Source organism: Mixophyes fleayi, chromosome 7 (genome assembly GCF_038048845.1).
Source record: "Mixophyes fleayi isolate aMixFle1 chromosome 7, aMixFle1.hap1, whole genome shotgun sequence".
Lineage (NCBI taxonomy): Eukaryota > Metazoa > Chordata > Amphibia > Anura > Limnodynastidae > Mixophyes > Mixophyes fleayi.
In genome coordinates, this window is record NC_134408.1 from 8,099,162 (window position 1) to 8,113,373 (window position 14,212).

Consider the following 14,212-nt stretch of genomic DNA (forward strand, 5'->3'; position numbering starts at 1 on the left):
ACATAAGGGCGTATTGAGCTAACATTTACACTTTTGCAACCATGGACATTTAAGTCACCACAAAAAATGTCCCATGATTGCTTAAGGTGTCTAACCAGATGGGCCACAATGTTGATTTTAAGTTATAAACATAACATGTGCAACAAAATGCACTGTGATTTACTATTGTTCTTCATTGTAAATCATCTTCAATGTTATATATCTAAAATATATCTTAAACTCAAACATGTTCAAATATTATATATTGATTTAATTAAGACATTTATCTGAGCAGCAGACATGACCATGTATTGTCCTTTGACCGGGCTTCTCATGTACTGATTATTCTGTACTTCACTCGTCCTTCAGACTAGAGATGACATCTGCCGGCCTCTTCCGCTGCCAGAAGACTGGGATTAAATTTCAGGTGACACATCCAGTGACCATCGAGTATAACCTGGAATCCTGGGACAATCACTTGAAAGGAATTCAGGGCAATAAATATGAGATTGTGGGTCCTCTGTTCAACATAAAGACAGATGTTGAACCTCATGTGGTGTCAGCAGTGTACCTACCTCATTATTTGTGCATAGAAAGTAAGTCACATATTATATTGTAAGCTAATTTAGGGCCTGGCAGGAGTGTGTTTGGTTAAAATATTGTACACTTAACCCAAGTCAATAAAAAACAATTATTATTATAAATTAGCAGTATTGCTTAGACACATCATAAATTGGGGGCTCTGAGTCATTTTATATGGTGTTTATATGGATTGGTGCATGATGGGTGGGCCTTGAAGGACCCTGAACATTCTTTATTGCTGTGGTATTGGCTCAGTGTCTCTATTAATAGTAGGGTGTACTTAGGGGTAACGTTTTAAGACATGCAACTTGGAATTCCACCATCACAACTGCAAATCCTGTGCTCATTGGATGCACAGATCCTGACTATGCTCAGTGAACCTAATAACCCTTTCACACTGCCTTAAAGACCTGGGTTTTTGCTGAGGCGAGTCCCGAAGACCGGGTCTAGGCTTAGTGTGAAAGGGGTCTCCTGCATCTACCCGAGTCGGATGACCTGGAAATTGATCCCGGGTCTTTTGCATGGTTATTCCCGGGTCCAATCCGGGTCTCACTGAAACCTATTGACAGGTAAAAAACAAACAAAAAAAACCCATTACAAGAAGAACCAATCAGAGCTTCTCTTGTGATGTTGACAGGGAGACCCGGGCAGACCCCTGTTCAGTGTGAACACGGTCTAACTGGTATTTGCCTGGGTGTCTTGCACTGTTCCCAGGCAATATCCCAGTTCATGAACCCAGATATTGCCAGGGCGGCAGTGTAGAGTGGTATTATTTGGCTTTTTGTACAAATTACCATGTTACATTTCATCTTATTTTATCGTAGTATGTTAAAATGCGTTCTTTTTATTGGCATAAATATGCCGCACTAAACGTCTTTGCTGACAATCATTCGGTGTTGGTAACATTATTATTTTTTCTGTACCCTGTAGGTTTCACTGGGGATAAAACACAAATAAAATGTGCTCACTTTAAGGATGGGAACCTGACCTTGGAAACACCATCGCGGATTGATCCTTTTTATATCGTATTGGAAAATCCCACTTTTTCCTTCTTAGGTGCTCTGTTGTCCTTTTGGAATTTAAGTGTTCCAATTCATGGAATTGTATTGCTGTACTTCAGTACAGTTTGTAAGGGTGACCCGAAATATCAGGAATACAAAATTCATCTTTATTTACTGCCGTATTCAGCAGACGCAGAAAAGGTGAGTGTTGCACAAACATAAATTGCTCTTATTAAATTAATAACTTTTAAAATGCTAATGTGTAGAGTTATATGATTATCCATGTAGGCAAATTGTAGTCTTCTCTTTAGGAAGTGCAAGCTACAACCTCACCGGTTTGTCATCACTCTGTTGTCATGAATGTTACCAATGTTCCCAGACTGTAGTGATTACTGCCGCACTTGCAAGAATTTTTATCTTTAGCTTTCCATAGCTATGGGCATCACTTGCTTCCAGGTAGGCTTTTTTGGTATTTTAGATGAGAAAAGGATCTAGGATACCAGCCCACTGTTACTGTAGACAATCTTTATGGATAGCATTCTGCTCCGTTGTTGACAGGAAAGCCTCCAGAGTCATGTTTGTCAAAATGTATATCTCTTAGGCCTCTGATGTAATTGCTGAAACTACTGCAAAAGTTATTGTGGCTGCTGCTGTTGTTCCAGTCTAGACTTCATTACATCCTTCATGCTTTTCTTTGGACCTCTTAGCGTGTGATCCCACTTCTAACACCAATCTATGCAATTTGTGGTGCTATGGATACCACTACTGTATCCTATATTTGTACCCTTCTAATGTTAAATAAAACGCAACTATTTAACAGTCAGCTAAACTTATTGGCACAAAATTATACGAAAATTAGGTGAGGTCCAGGTCTCAAGATCAAGTAGTATAAATGAGATTACACTGAACAGTATTTTAGGAGCAAAACTGAAACTTTTATTTTTATGAAGGGGACGGTACTACAGTAATAGGTTGTTGGACTGTGTTGGGACATATATGTTTTTAAATAGTGCCATTTGGGAGATTCTGCCTCTCAGCACACCTAGGAGCACATCCAGTCACTCTGGTTCAAAATCAGGGTCCTGCCATGCACATCAATTGTGCTGTGTTCAGTTCAGTGTATTAATATGTTAATTTTATTTGTTCTAACTATAGATGCTTGACGAAAAGAAGTCTAAATTTCAGAGAATTGACAAACCTCTTCATACCAATAACACAGTATATACTAAGATAAAATACTTGGTCAGAGGAGACCCGGATGTATCTGTAATCCCACAGGTAACAATTTTTATCTTTTTTTTATTTTTCAAAATTGCAGATTGTAGAGTTGGATGTTATTGTCTTTTTACCCTATGCAGAGTCAGACGAAACTAACACCACACTATACCTTAGAGAGGCCCGTGCTTTAAGCAATATGGATCCTCCTACATCCCAGGGGTGGTGGGTGTGAGATAATAAAAAGTAAATTAATAAATATTTTTTCTTTTTTGCTTATGCACTGCTGGTCCTAGCAAGCCCTGGCAGCCCTGAGCTGCTTGGGTATACTGGTACTTGTAGAACTACAAGTTCCAGCATACCCATGGCTGCTAGAGCATGCTAGCACTTGTAGAAATGCAAGTGCCAACATGCACTGGCATCCAGGGCCTGCTGGAACTTGTGGTGCACCTGTGCGCTGGCAGCCATTGCTGTGCTGGCAGTAGTTCTAGAAGCGCCAACATACCCAAGTAATTTATGACTGCTAGAGTTTGCTTGGAGCAATAGTGCACCAGCAAAAAATATATACATATATATTGATTAACTAAGATTGTCATTACCCCATACCCACTGCCCCAGGGTATGGGGGGAGTCATAGTGCTTTCAGCACGGGGCTGTTTTCAGTAGGGAGGCCTGCATTTTTGTGTGGGGCACATTCCTACGGAATTTAGTCCGGTGCTAAACAGGCTAGGACTGGGTGACATTATGACAGAGACACCCCACTCTGTGGGTTCCCCTGATATAGTGTTACCAGTCTGTGCTGTTTGTGGCCTTAAAAAATATTTAATATAAAGAAAAAACAATAAAATGTAGCACAGCGTACACAAGTAAATTGCACATTTTTTTGGATGCGTTTTCCATCCAACTCTATTTGATGCCCATTGTGTGTAGAATTATCGTAATGTTCGGACATATGTCCATTTGTGTAGAATATCTTGCGTGACATTGCTCTGCACAGGCTCAGAATTGGACCTTCTACCCTTGAATGCAATTGCAGCACAAATTACACTTAAACTGGCCTATGACTTGAGAGGCGAAATAGGGGAGAGAAGGGGCGGACTAACATAGGCCATGTACAGTAAGGGCCTCCGACGCAGATGCAGCCAGATCATGTCCTGGGTTCCTCATAAGTAGGCTAGGTTCAGTCTTATCATTTGCACCCACTACATGGTAAGTGTAAGTACCGACAGATAGTGATGACACAATATAGACTTTGATTTAAAAAGTAGACATATGTGTGCTAATAGATAGAACAGAACATGTGTATGTAAGTAATATAGACCACAAAAATGCATTGTATGTACAGTACACACTGCAAGCATCTTTAATGATGAATTTAAAGAAAAAGAAATATATAAATTAAATATTTCTATAAATGATTATACTGTTAAGAGTTGTAGATTTTATATTACAGTTTTTTCTGTGTTCTGATGTGACCTTATATTGTACATACACACGTCTGTATACTGCAGTCTGTTTTGTGTTTTTACATATGGTAAGTATCGTTTAGCCAGAATGTACCTCCGCTCGGATTCAAATCGAAACATCTCTTGAGATACGTTTGGATTTGAGTACAGTTGGAAATCTTTTTAAAAATGCAACTTGTGTGTGATAATGATTAAGCACTCAAAAGCAGTAAGTGTAAAAATGGCAAAGTTATTTTATTCTTCCATAATGCAATGTATTGAGTCTTGGGGGTAAATGTATTAAAGTCCGTTTTTTTCAACTCGCCGGGAATCGGCGAGTTGACAGCTAAAAAAACGGACTTTAATACATTTACCCCTTAGTTCAAAAACAGAGCAAGACTGATTTTTTTACCCAATGCACTTAGACTATATACATAAAAATCCACTCCTCTTAACAGATGTCACTAATTGTATCACATATTATTATTTATTATTATAATCTTTGACTTATAAGGTGCCACAAAGAGTCCGCAGCGCCGTACATTACATATACAGAAAACAGAGAACCAAGACACAACATGATACAAAAATATATACAAACACAGGTGACAGGGTAAAGTAAATCAGGTTATTTCTGGGACAGATAGTGAAAGCGAAGGTAGAAATAAACGAGAATAAGGCCGAAGCTTAAGAAAACAGGGAAAACAGGGCTAGGGAAGCCAGCCAAGAGGTACAGAGGGTGATGGAAAAGTAGAAGGAGAACACAAGGAAAGAGGGCCCTGCTCATGAGAGCTAACATCCTAATGGGAAGGGGGAGACACAAATAGGGTGGTACTAACTGGGGGAGAGAGCCAGGGCAAGTAAGTTAGGAGGACTGATAGACTTGAATAAAGAAATGAGTCTTAAGGGCACGCTTGAAGCCTTTGAGAGTAGATGCTAACCTGATGGAACGTGGAAGATTGGGGAGCAGCCCGGGCAAAGTCCTGAAGACGGGAGTGAGAGGAGGTGATCAGTGAAGTAGTGAGGTGGCGGTCACAGGCAGAGCGGAGGGGGCGGGTAGGAGTGTAGGTAGAATTTGGAGATGTAGGGAGGGGAAGACATACTTTGAAATAGTAGACTACTAAAGTAAAGAAATCAAATATAAATGCTTTCAACAGATATTTCATCAAACAAAATACCTATATCCATAAGGTAAAGAGGCATATGTGACCTTTTACATTCCTAAGCTTATACCTACTTAACACATCTGGCATCAGTTGGAGCATCCTGTGTATAATGAGGCCCCTATTCATTGTAAGACATACAGAAATAATTTAACCCATGCACAGAATACTTAGAAATATAGACAGTTGAACTACGTCATTTAAACACATATAATACATTAACAATATTTTATCCAACTTATATTTGTACCATAATTTATTCTATTACAGTGTGCAAGTTGTGTTCGGACACTTTGTTAATTTTTTAACTCATTGGATGTTTCAATGGCTAAGTGTAATTTCTGATTTCTTTACTGTTTAAAGTTACTATGTCCTATTTAAGAACTAACACTATATATCCTATATAAATGTGCACAGTCATCACATTCAAAGTCTCTATTGACACACTGACAAATTGTTATTTTCCTACTTCCCTTAGTGATTGATGCTAATACCAATTATTTTACAGATTTTTTTCCAATTTCTTAATTCTACAGTCTATAGTTCCATATTACTTAGAACATTCATTGGCTTATGCAAATCCATATGAGGATGGTGGGGCTGTCTTTTTCCATCTCAGAAACATCAACACGTTACACTCTTGTACTCTGTACACTGCCCAGCCACACTGCACTGTACACCGCCCAGCCACACTGCACTGTACACTGCCCAGCCACACTGCACTGTACACCGCCCAGCCACACTGCACTGTACACCGCCCAGCCACACTGCACTGTACACCGCCCAGCCACACTGCACTGTACACCGCCCAGCCACACTGCACTGTACACTGCCCAGCCACACTGACCTGTATATACCACCCAGCAACATTACACTGTACACCGCCCAGCCACACTGCACTGTACACCGCCCAGCCACACTGCACTGTACACCGCCCAGCCACACTGCACTGTACACCGCCCAGCCACACTGCACTGTACACTGCCCAGCCACACTGACCTGTATATACCACCCAGCAACATTACACTGTACACCGCCCAGCCACACTGCCCTATACACTGCCCAACCACACTGCCCAGTCACATTGTACTGTACTCTGCCCAGCCACACTGCACTGTACACCGCCCAGCCACACTGCACTGTACACCGCCCAGCCACACTGCACTGTACACCGCCCAGCCACACTGCACTGTACACTGCCCAGCCACACTGACCTGTATATACCACCCAGCAACATTACAATGTACACCGCCCAGCCACACTGCCCTATACACTGCCCAACCACACTGCCCAGTCACATTGTACTGTACTCTGCCCAGCCACATTACACTGTACAGTGCCCAGCTACACTGCCATGTACAGTGCCCAGTCACATTGTACTGTACACTGCCCAGCCACATTGTACTGAACACTGCCCAGTCACAATGTACTCTTTACACTGCCCAGCTACACTGCCCTGTACAGTGCCCAGCTACACTGCCCTGTACAGTGCCCAGTCACATTGTACTGTGCACTGCCCAGCCACATTACACTGTACACCGCCCAGCCACACTGCCCTGTACAGTGCCCAGTCACATTGTACTGTACACTGCCCAGTCACATTGTACTGTACACCGCCCAGCAACATTACACTGTACACCGCCCAGCTACACTGCCCTGTACAGTGCCCAGCTACACTGCCCTGTACAGTGCCCAGTCACATTGTACTGTGCACTGCCCAGCCACATTACACTGTACACCGCCCAGCCAATCTGACAGGTACCTTGCAGTTTAGGTTCTAGGTCTTTCTACATAGTCAAAACACAACCCTGCTCAAAGATCATTCGTGGGAACACTCTATAAAGCATGTGGGTTAGATCACAAATTTTATCATGTATTCACTGATAAAAATGATGTTATGTGATGTGTTTCTTACTGATTATATCGTAGTCTTCCCACTGAGGTAGCAGATTAGCTGTGATATAATGTGACCAATGCACAATGTCACAACAAAGTCGCCTCCATTATAATCATACTTTATATTTATATTTGGGCAAAATATTATGCAGCAATTTGCAAGTTAGAATTTGTATCTGTTATTCCTTCCTCTGTTGATCTTATTGTTTAAAAGTCTTAGGTTTTTCTCACTTTATTCTTTAGGAATAATATTAGGCTTAGGGTGGCAGTTGGTTCACATTTAGAACTTAAGCTTATTTAAGGTCTATGTGTAATGTCAGATCCTCAAATTCTATTGTAAACACCAATAGCCCAGGATACCGTTTATTTTTTTACCAGTATCAGCCCCCTTTTCCCTTAACTTTAGAGGACTGTCCCATGAGGTTATTAGTGCTTATTACTCAGGTATAGAAAATTCCAAAACAGAGGAGGAGCAAAAATTAAACGATCCAGGTCCGAGTGGCAGCATAAACTCAGCGCACTCAGACAAGGTCAGGAACAATGCTGGAGGTGAACAATCAAAGTCAAAGGGTCAGGAAGAGTCAGTTCACAGGACAATAGCAGAAAGAGGAGCTCCTAAGTAAGAGCGCCTGAACCTATTGCAGGCAATGCTTACATGTGAGAGCAGGCATTTATACACAGTGGGCCTGATACAGTAAGGAGAGCAAAGCAAAAAAAAGGAGTAAATTTGCACATTGGCAAAACCATGTTGCATCGGAGGGGAGGTAAATTTAAAATGTGAGGACAGATTTATAGTCGGGGTATGACATGTCCAAGATCAACTTTAAATTTCAGTGTAAGAATAAAGCTATCAAGCATTTGTGTGCTACATGAAAAAACAGACAGTATTTTCCTTTACGAGCAAAATAATAAGTTAATTTGCACCCCTTACATTGTAACATGGGTCTATCCAGAAGCAAATTTACTACTGCTTTTTTTGCTTAGCTTTCCTTTATGAATCAGCACCAACATGAGAATCAGGGGGCATGTATGGTTCATTTTACTAAGTGCTATAATTGATGTTTCTTCCTGAAAATGTATGCTTGACGGTGACGATACAGTATATATACAGTGGCAGAATGAACATGTTCACACTTGAGAAACTGTCAAACAGCTGTTACCCACACACTAAGTTTGGGTTTAAATTAAGCCTACTAGGATAAGATTGCTACTATTATGTTTTATATTACTGTTTTAATATGAGCAAGGAGATTTTAGGATCTTGATCTAGCAACTGACAGTACCCATTTTCCACTTTGAAGCCAGGCTCCATTGCGGTGATAATATAAATAAATAAGAGTAAGATAATGTTGGACTTTTGCACCCAATTTGACTTCACCCTTGTGGCAGCATTGATTAAATAGTTTGTCAGATGGCTGCTAGGCTGCAAAATGCTTACCGTGGCAAAACTCACAAATACTGTTCATGGGACCACAGTTATGAGCATTAATATTTGTTTCTTCAAGGTTACCGACACCAAGAATGGCGGGGTATCTTGTTTCACCTGGATGGTGCCTTTGTGATCTGATGATGAATCCATATTAACATTTATGTTTAATTGCAAATTTTTAGAGCCTACAATTTCAATCAGAGCCTTATCAGTGCACTGAGATCAGCATAACAGGAGATGATATAAACATTTATCTAGAGGTATCAGAAGTGGACAGTGAAGCAGTAATTTGGAAAGCACATCTGACAAAAGGTACCATTTATATTATTAACCAGCATTGGCTGATCTGTTGTGCAGTGTGTCACTTTGTCAGTGTGTGCATTGTGCTACATCTTTGGCAGGGTGGAAGCACTTGTATGGAGCACAGGAATAGTGCGTGTGGTCAGGATATATATAAGGAAAGGGAAGCAAATACGGTTCTCAAAAATGGTAACAAATATTATTAAAGCAAGAAACATGGCTTTTAGGAAATAGGTGCAGACTCAGAGAGATGAATAAAAAGGTATAACCTGCTAGGCTGAAGGAGGCTAAGAAAGCAATCAAATGTCCAAAGCTGAGGAGGAGATCACGTTCACGTTCTCTTTGATCAGTAAGACAATGAGACAAAATCTTTTTTATGAATATACATGAAAGAAGATAAACAGAAGGAAGGATCGTAAGACTATAGACAGGGGAAGGTTCTAACAGAACTCTTAGAACTGTAAGTGAACGAATCAATGGGGCCAGATGGCCCCATTCATCCAAAGTTACTAAAAGAGCGTAAAGGGGGTGCTGGTAACACCCTGGTCAGAATTATTCAACCAGTCACTATTAGCAGGAGAAGTTCCGAAGAACGAAAAAGAACAAATGTAGTCTCACTGCACAAACACTGTATGGGCTTAAAGTACAGACCAGTGAGCCTGATATCAGTACTGGAGATATTAATGGTAACATTGTTGGCAGAAAGAATTACAGAATATCTAAAATCGAGCAACTTGCCAGATTCCAGCCGGCATTGGATTTACTGGGGAGGTCATGTCAAACAAATCTGACTTTTTTTGACCGGGTGACTATAGATCACGATGGAGCCATATATGTAGCCTATATCTAGATTATAATAAGGTCTTTGACACTGTCCCGCACTGAAGATTGGTTAATAAATTATAAATTCCAGGTGATTGGATGATGTTGGTTGAAGAATGAGTTGTAGTAGATGGAGTACAGATAGAGGAGGGAGAGGTTACCAGTGGAGAGTACCCCAGGGGTCCGTACTTCTACCAGTGCTCTTCAATAGCTTTTTTGGTCACATTATTAATGGTACTGAAGGTAAAGTCTGCCTTTTGCAGATTGCACAAAAATATACAACAGGGTAAACAAACTGGGGGGATAATCAAAGTTATTATTAATCTAGGTAGACTAGAGGGATGGAAAACTGTATGGCAACAACAAGTTAATGCTAATAAATGCAAAATCATGCACTTAGGTTTCGTTAACCTAAAGGCTGAATATATAATTAATGGGACTAATATATCTGCTAAAGAGAAGAAAAGGGATATAGGAGTCTCTATCTTAGGAGACTTAAAGGTAGTCAAACAGTACAACAAAGCAATGGGGGAAGCCAGTGAGATGGTGGGTTACACAGGGAGAAGTAATTAGTTGCAGAAAATGAAGTGGTGATAGGAAATATCTCCTGAAGGACTTGATACATAATACATAAATTAGAGATTGTGCAAAAAAGGGGCTACTAAAATGGCACATGGTCTAAATCACAAAACTTTTCAGGAAAGGCTATCATATATAGCTTGGAGGAAAGAAGGGAGGTGGGGATATGATGGAGACTTTCATTTTTCTTGAAACATAGATCCCTTCACAGATGCATTGATGTAAATATTCTGCAGTGATTGTCCTGTAATGTTTACTAATCCTAAATATTTTATTTTCTAGGAGAATTACGACAATGGTCAGGACAAATGGTTGAGCCCAATCAGCAGAAAGGTGTGTTACATATTGTGTTATACACAGGGCTCCTTTCATTGGATCTGTGTCCAGTTACATAGCAGCTGAATGCTTTGCATTTTACCACCTTAGGTACCAGGTTCCCGGTTGTTTCAACTTCTCACAGTACTCTTTATATAGATGCTCCTGGGTTGTGAGAAGCTCATGTGGTCCAGTGATGACCTGGGTACTTCACCGGTGTTACCTTTACACAGTCACAGTCTTTATATAGATGCTCCTGGGTTGTGAGAAGCTCACGTGGTCCAGTGATGACCTGGGGACTTCACCGGTGTTACCTTTACACAGTCACAGTCTTTGTATAGATGCTCCTGGGTTGTGAGAAGCTCATGTGGTCCAGTGATGACCTGGGGACTTCACCAGTGTTACCTTTACACAGTCTCAGTCTTTATATAGATGCTCCTGGGTTGTGAGAAGCTCACGTGGTCCAGTGATGACCTGGGGACTTCACCGGTGTTACCTTTACACAGTCACAGTCTTTATATAGATGCTCCTGGGTTGTGAGAAGCTCACGTGGTCCAGTGATGACCTGGGGACTTCACCGGTGTTACCTTTACACAGTCACAGTCTTTGTATAGATGCTCCTGGGTTGTGAGAAGCTCATGTGGTCCAGTGATGACCTGGGGACTTCACCAGTGTTACCTTTACACAGTCTCAGTCTTTATATAGATGCTCCTGGGTTGTGAGAAGCTCACGTGGTCCAGTGATGACCTGGGGACTTTACCGGTGTTACCTTTACACAGTCACAGTCTTTATATAGATGCTCCTGGGTTGTGAGAAGCTCATGTGGTCCAGTGATGACCTCGGGACTTCACCGGTGTTACCTTTACACAGTCTCAGTCTTTATATAGATGCTCCTGGGTTGTGAGAAGCTCATGTGGTCCAGTGATGACCTGGGGACTTCACCAGTGTTACCTTTACACAGTCACAGTCTTTATATAGATGCTCCTGGGTTGTGAGAAGCTCACGTGGTCCAGTGATGACCTGGGGACTTCACCGGTGTTACCTTTACACAGTCACAGTCTTTATATAGATGCTCCTGGGTTGTGAGAAGCTCACGTGGTCCAGTGATGACCTGGGGACTTCACCGGTGTTACCTTTACACAGTCTCAGTCTTTATATAGATGCTCCTGGGTTGTGAGAAGCTCATGTGGTCCAGTGATGACCTGGGGACTTCACCAGTGTTACCTTTACACAGTCACAGTCTTTATATAGATGCTCCTGGGTTGTGAGAAGCTCACGTGGTCCAGTGATGACCTGGGGACTTCACCGGTGTTACCTTTACACAGTCACAGTCTTTATATAGATGCTCCTGGGTTGTGAGAAGCTCACGTGGTCCAGTGATGACCTGGGGACTTCACCGGTGTTACCTTTACACAGTCTCAGTCTTTATATAGATGCTCCTGGGTTGTGAGAAGCTCATGTGGTCCAGTGATGACCTGGGGACTTCACCAGTGTTACCTTTACACAGTCTCAGTCTTTATATAGATGCTCCTGGGTTGTGAGAAGCTCACGTGGTCCAGTGATGACCTGGGGACTTCACTGGTGTTACCTTTACACAGTCACAGTCTTTATATAGATGCTCCTGGGTTGTGAGAAGCTCACGTGGTCCAGTGATGACCTGGGGACTTCACCGGTGTTACCTTTACACAGTCTCAGTTTCCTTGTGTTCCTCACCTGACCGTCAGATTACTGACCTCCAGTATACCATTCCTTACTATTCCATCTAACTCCTTGGTTACTTCTATAGTGAAGGAATTCTATTTTTCCTGACATCTGCTTATTTATGTATCAGTTCTCCAAACCCGAGACTTTTCTTATTTCTTGATATGTTATTACAGAACCCTTATTAGTTCTCGGTTTCTTAGTGGGGGCTGTGTAAAGTGAAAAAAAAAGACTTTTAAACGGCAGTTTTTAAGAGATTATAAGATTATATTACCTTGGATTCATCCACTTTACCTGTCAATTTATTATTAACTGTAAATCCTTTAAAATGAGTGTACTTTTTTTTTTTTTTTAACTGAAATAAAGTTTATTGAATTTTCTAAGATAATTGCAAAGGATACAAAAAAAAAGAAATAGGGAAAGGGTAGGACATAAAGGGGAAAGGGGTACATAGTGGGGACGAAACACAACAATATGTCATAAAACACCAGCAATCTAGACATGTATCACTTTGTAGTATTTAAATATAATTATAGTCAGTTGACAAGTAAAACTAAAGATTGGCACTCTAAACATAAGTCACTTTAACTTTACAATACGGAGACTAGTCCATTCCATCCTTGTACCTAGGCCCAAAAGCAAATATTTCTTAGATCAAGGCACGAGACACTGAGTCGGAGATATCCAGCCTATGGGGGGACTGGGATGGGGCCCACCTCCGTCTGTGACGTAATTATGCCAGCTACGCCATTTCACTAATGGGGAAGTAGCTGCCGTGGAATACGGAACTCCTAGGGTCTCCATCTCAAAGCTGAAGTTCACTTTAGATATCACCTTAGCCAAAGACGGGGGAGACAGTTGTTTCCAGGCCTGAGCTATAGCAGCTCTGGTTGCAATGAGCACTTGGCCCATCACGTATCTGATGAGTGTACTTTTTAAGAATTAAAATCATATTTATACAACAGTAAAGACAGATATATGTTAAACTATGTAGTAATATAAACTTTATAATATAACTAGAATAAACATAAGGTTCTTAGTGCTCATTTTGATCAAACTGTAGATGCCCATCTACCACCTCATGGTGGCCTCCTTCAGATGGCTACTTACACTAACAATGAATAATTCATAATATGGAACTTACCTCATTTAGTGACTCTACACTACAATGACAAGATTGCTCTGATTAAAAACACCTATCAAGAGATGGGTGGTGTGCTGGGCCAAAAGAAGGCAGTCACAGCCTTCAAAATATACAAAATTCCAAAGGAGATGGTCCGCACAACCTATTTTTCAAATATATTAAAGGTGCTCTAAATTAGTGCATCTGTTTTTATGTTAGTTTTAATCATTTGTTCATTTAATTTATTTTTCAATGTGACAGGATTGACCGCCTATGCCACCCTGTCCATTATGCTGAGAACCGGCTAGACATGCCACCATCCCCTTTACTTTATCCCAAATGCATCCCTCCTGTCGCAGTAGGAGGAGCCTGCTGCCACCACTAGGCATCTTCGCCAACATCTAATCCTAACCCTAGAAACGCTTCTTTCTGAGTAACTTTCACTGCTAGTAAACCCCCTCATTGGCTACCTGGACTGGTGCCCCTGACCTCTTACTTTAGATCAGGGTTGCTGTGGGTGGTTCCTCCTGGCCTATCACACTGGCCAGAGCTACAAGGTAGCGAGTAAAGCATTGGTACTGGATGCAGGGTCCCAACCTCAGAACAGCTGGATAAAGGATTAGATTTGGTCTAATCTTCAGGTCACAGGAATTACAGCAAGT

The 14,212-nt window shown here is 41.2% G+C and overlaps 1 protein-coding gene across 1 annotated transcript in view; it reads left to right on the top strand.

Moving 5' to 3' along the window:
* LOC142098435 (caspase recruitment domain-containing protein 8-like) overlaps positions 1 to 14,212 on the top strand; it is a 36,570-nt gene that overhangs the window by 20,820 nt on the left and 1,538 nt on the right. Inside the window, exons 9-13 of the mRNA XM_075181282.1 lie at positions 349 to 575; positions 1,492 to 1,763; positions 2,718 to 2,840; positions 8,893 to 9,022; positions 10,694 to 10,744. Of these exons, the coding sequence (XP_075037383.1) occupies positions 349 to 575; positions 1,492 to 1,763; positions 2,718 to 2,840; positions 8,893 to 9,022; positions 10,694 to 10,744 (803 nt within the window). The remainder of the gene's footprint in view (positions 1 to 348; positions 576 to 1,491; positions 1,764 to 2,717; positions 2,841 to 8,892; positions 9,023 to 10,693; positions 10,745 to 14,212) is intronic.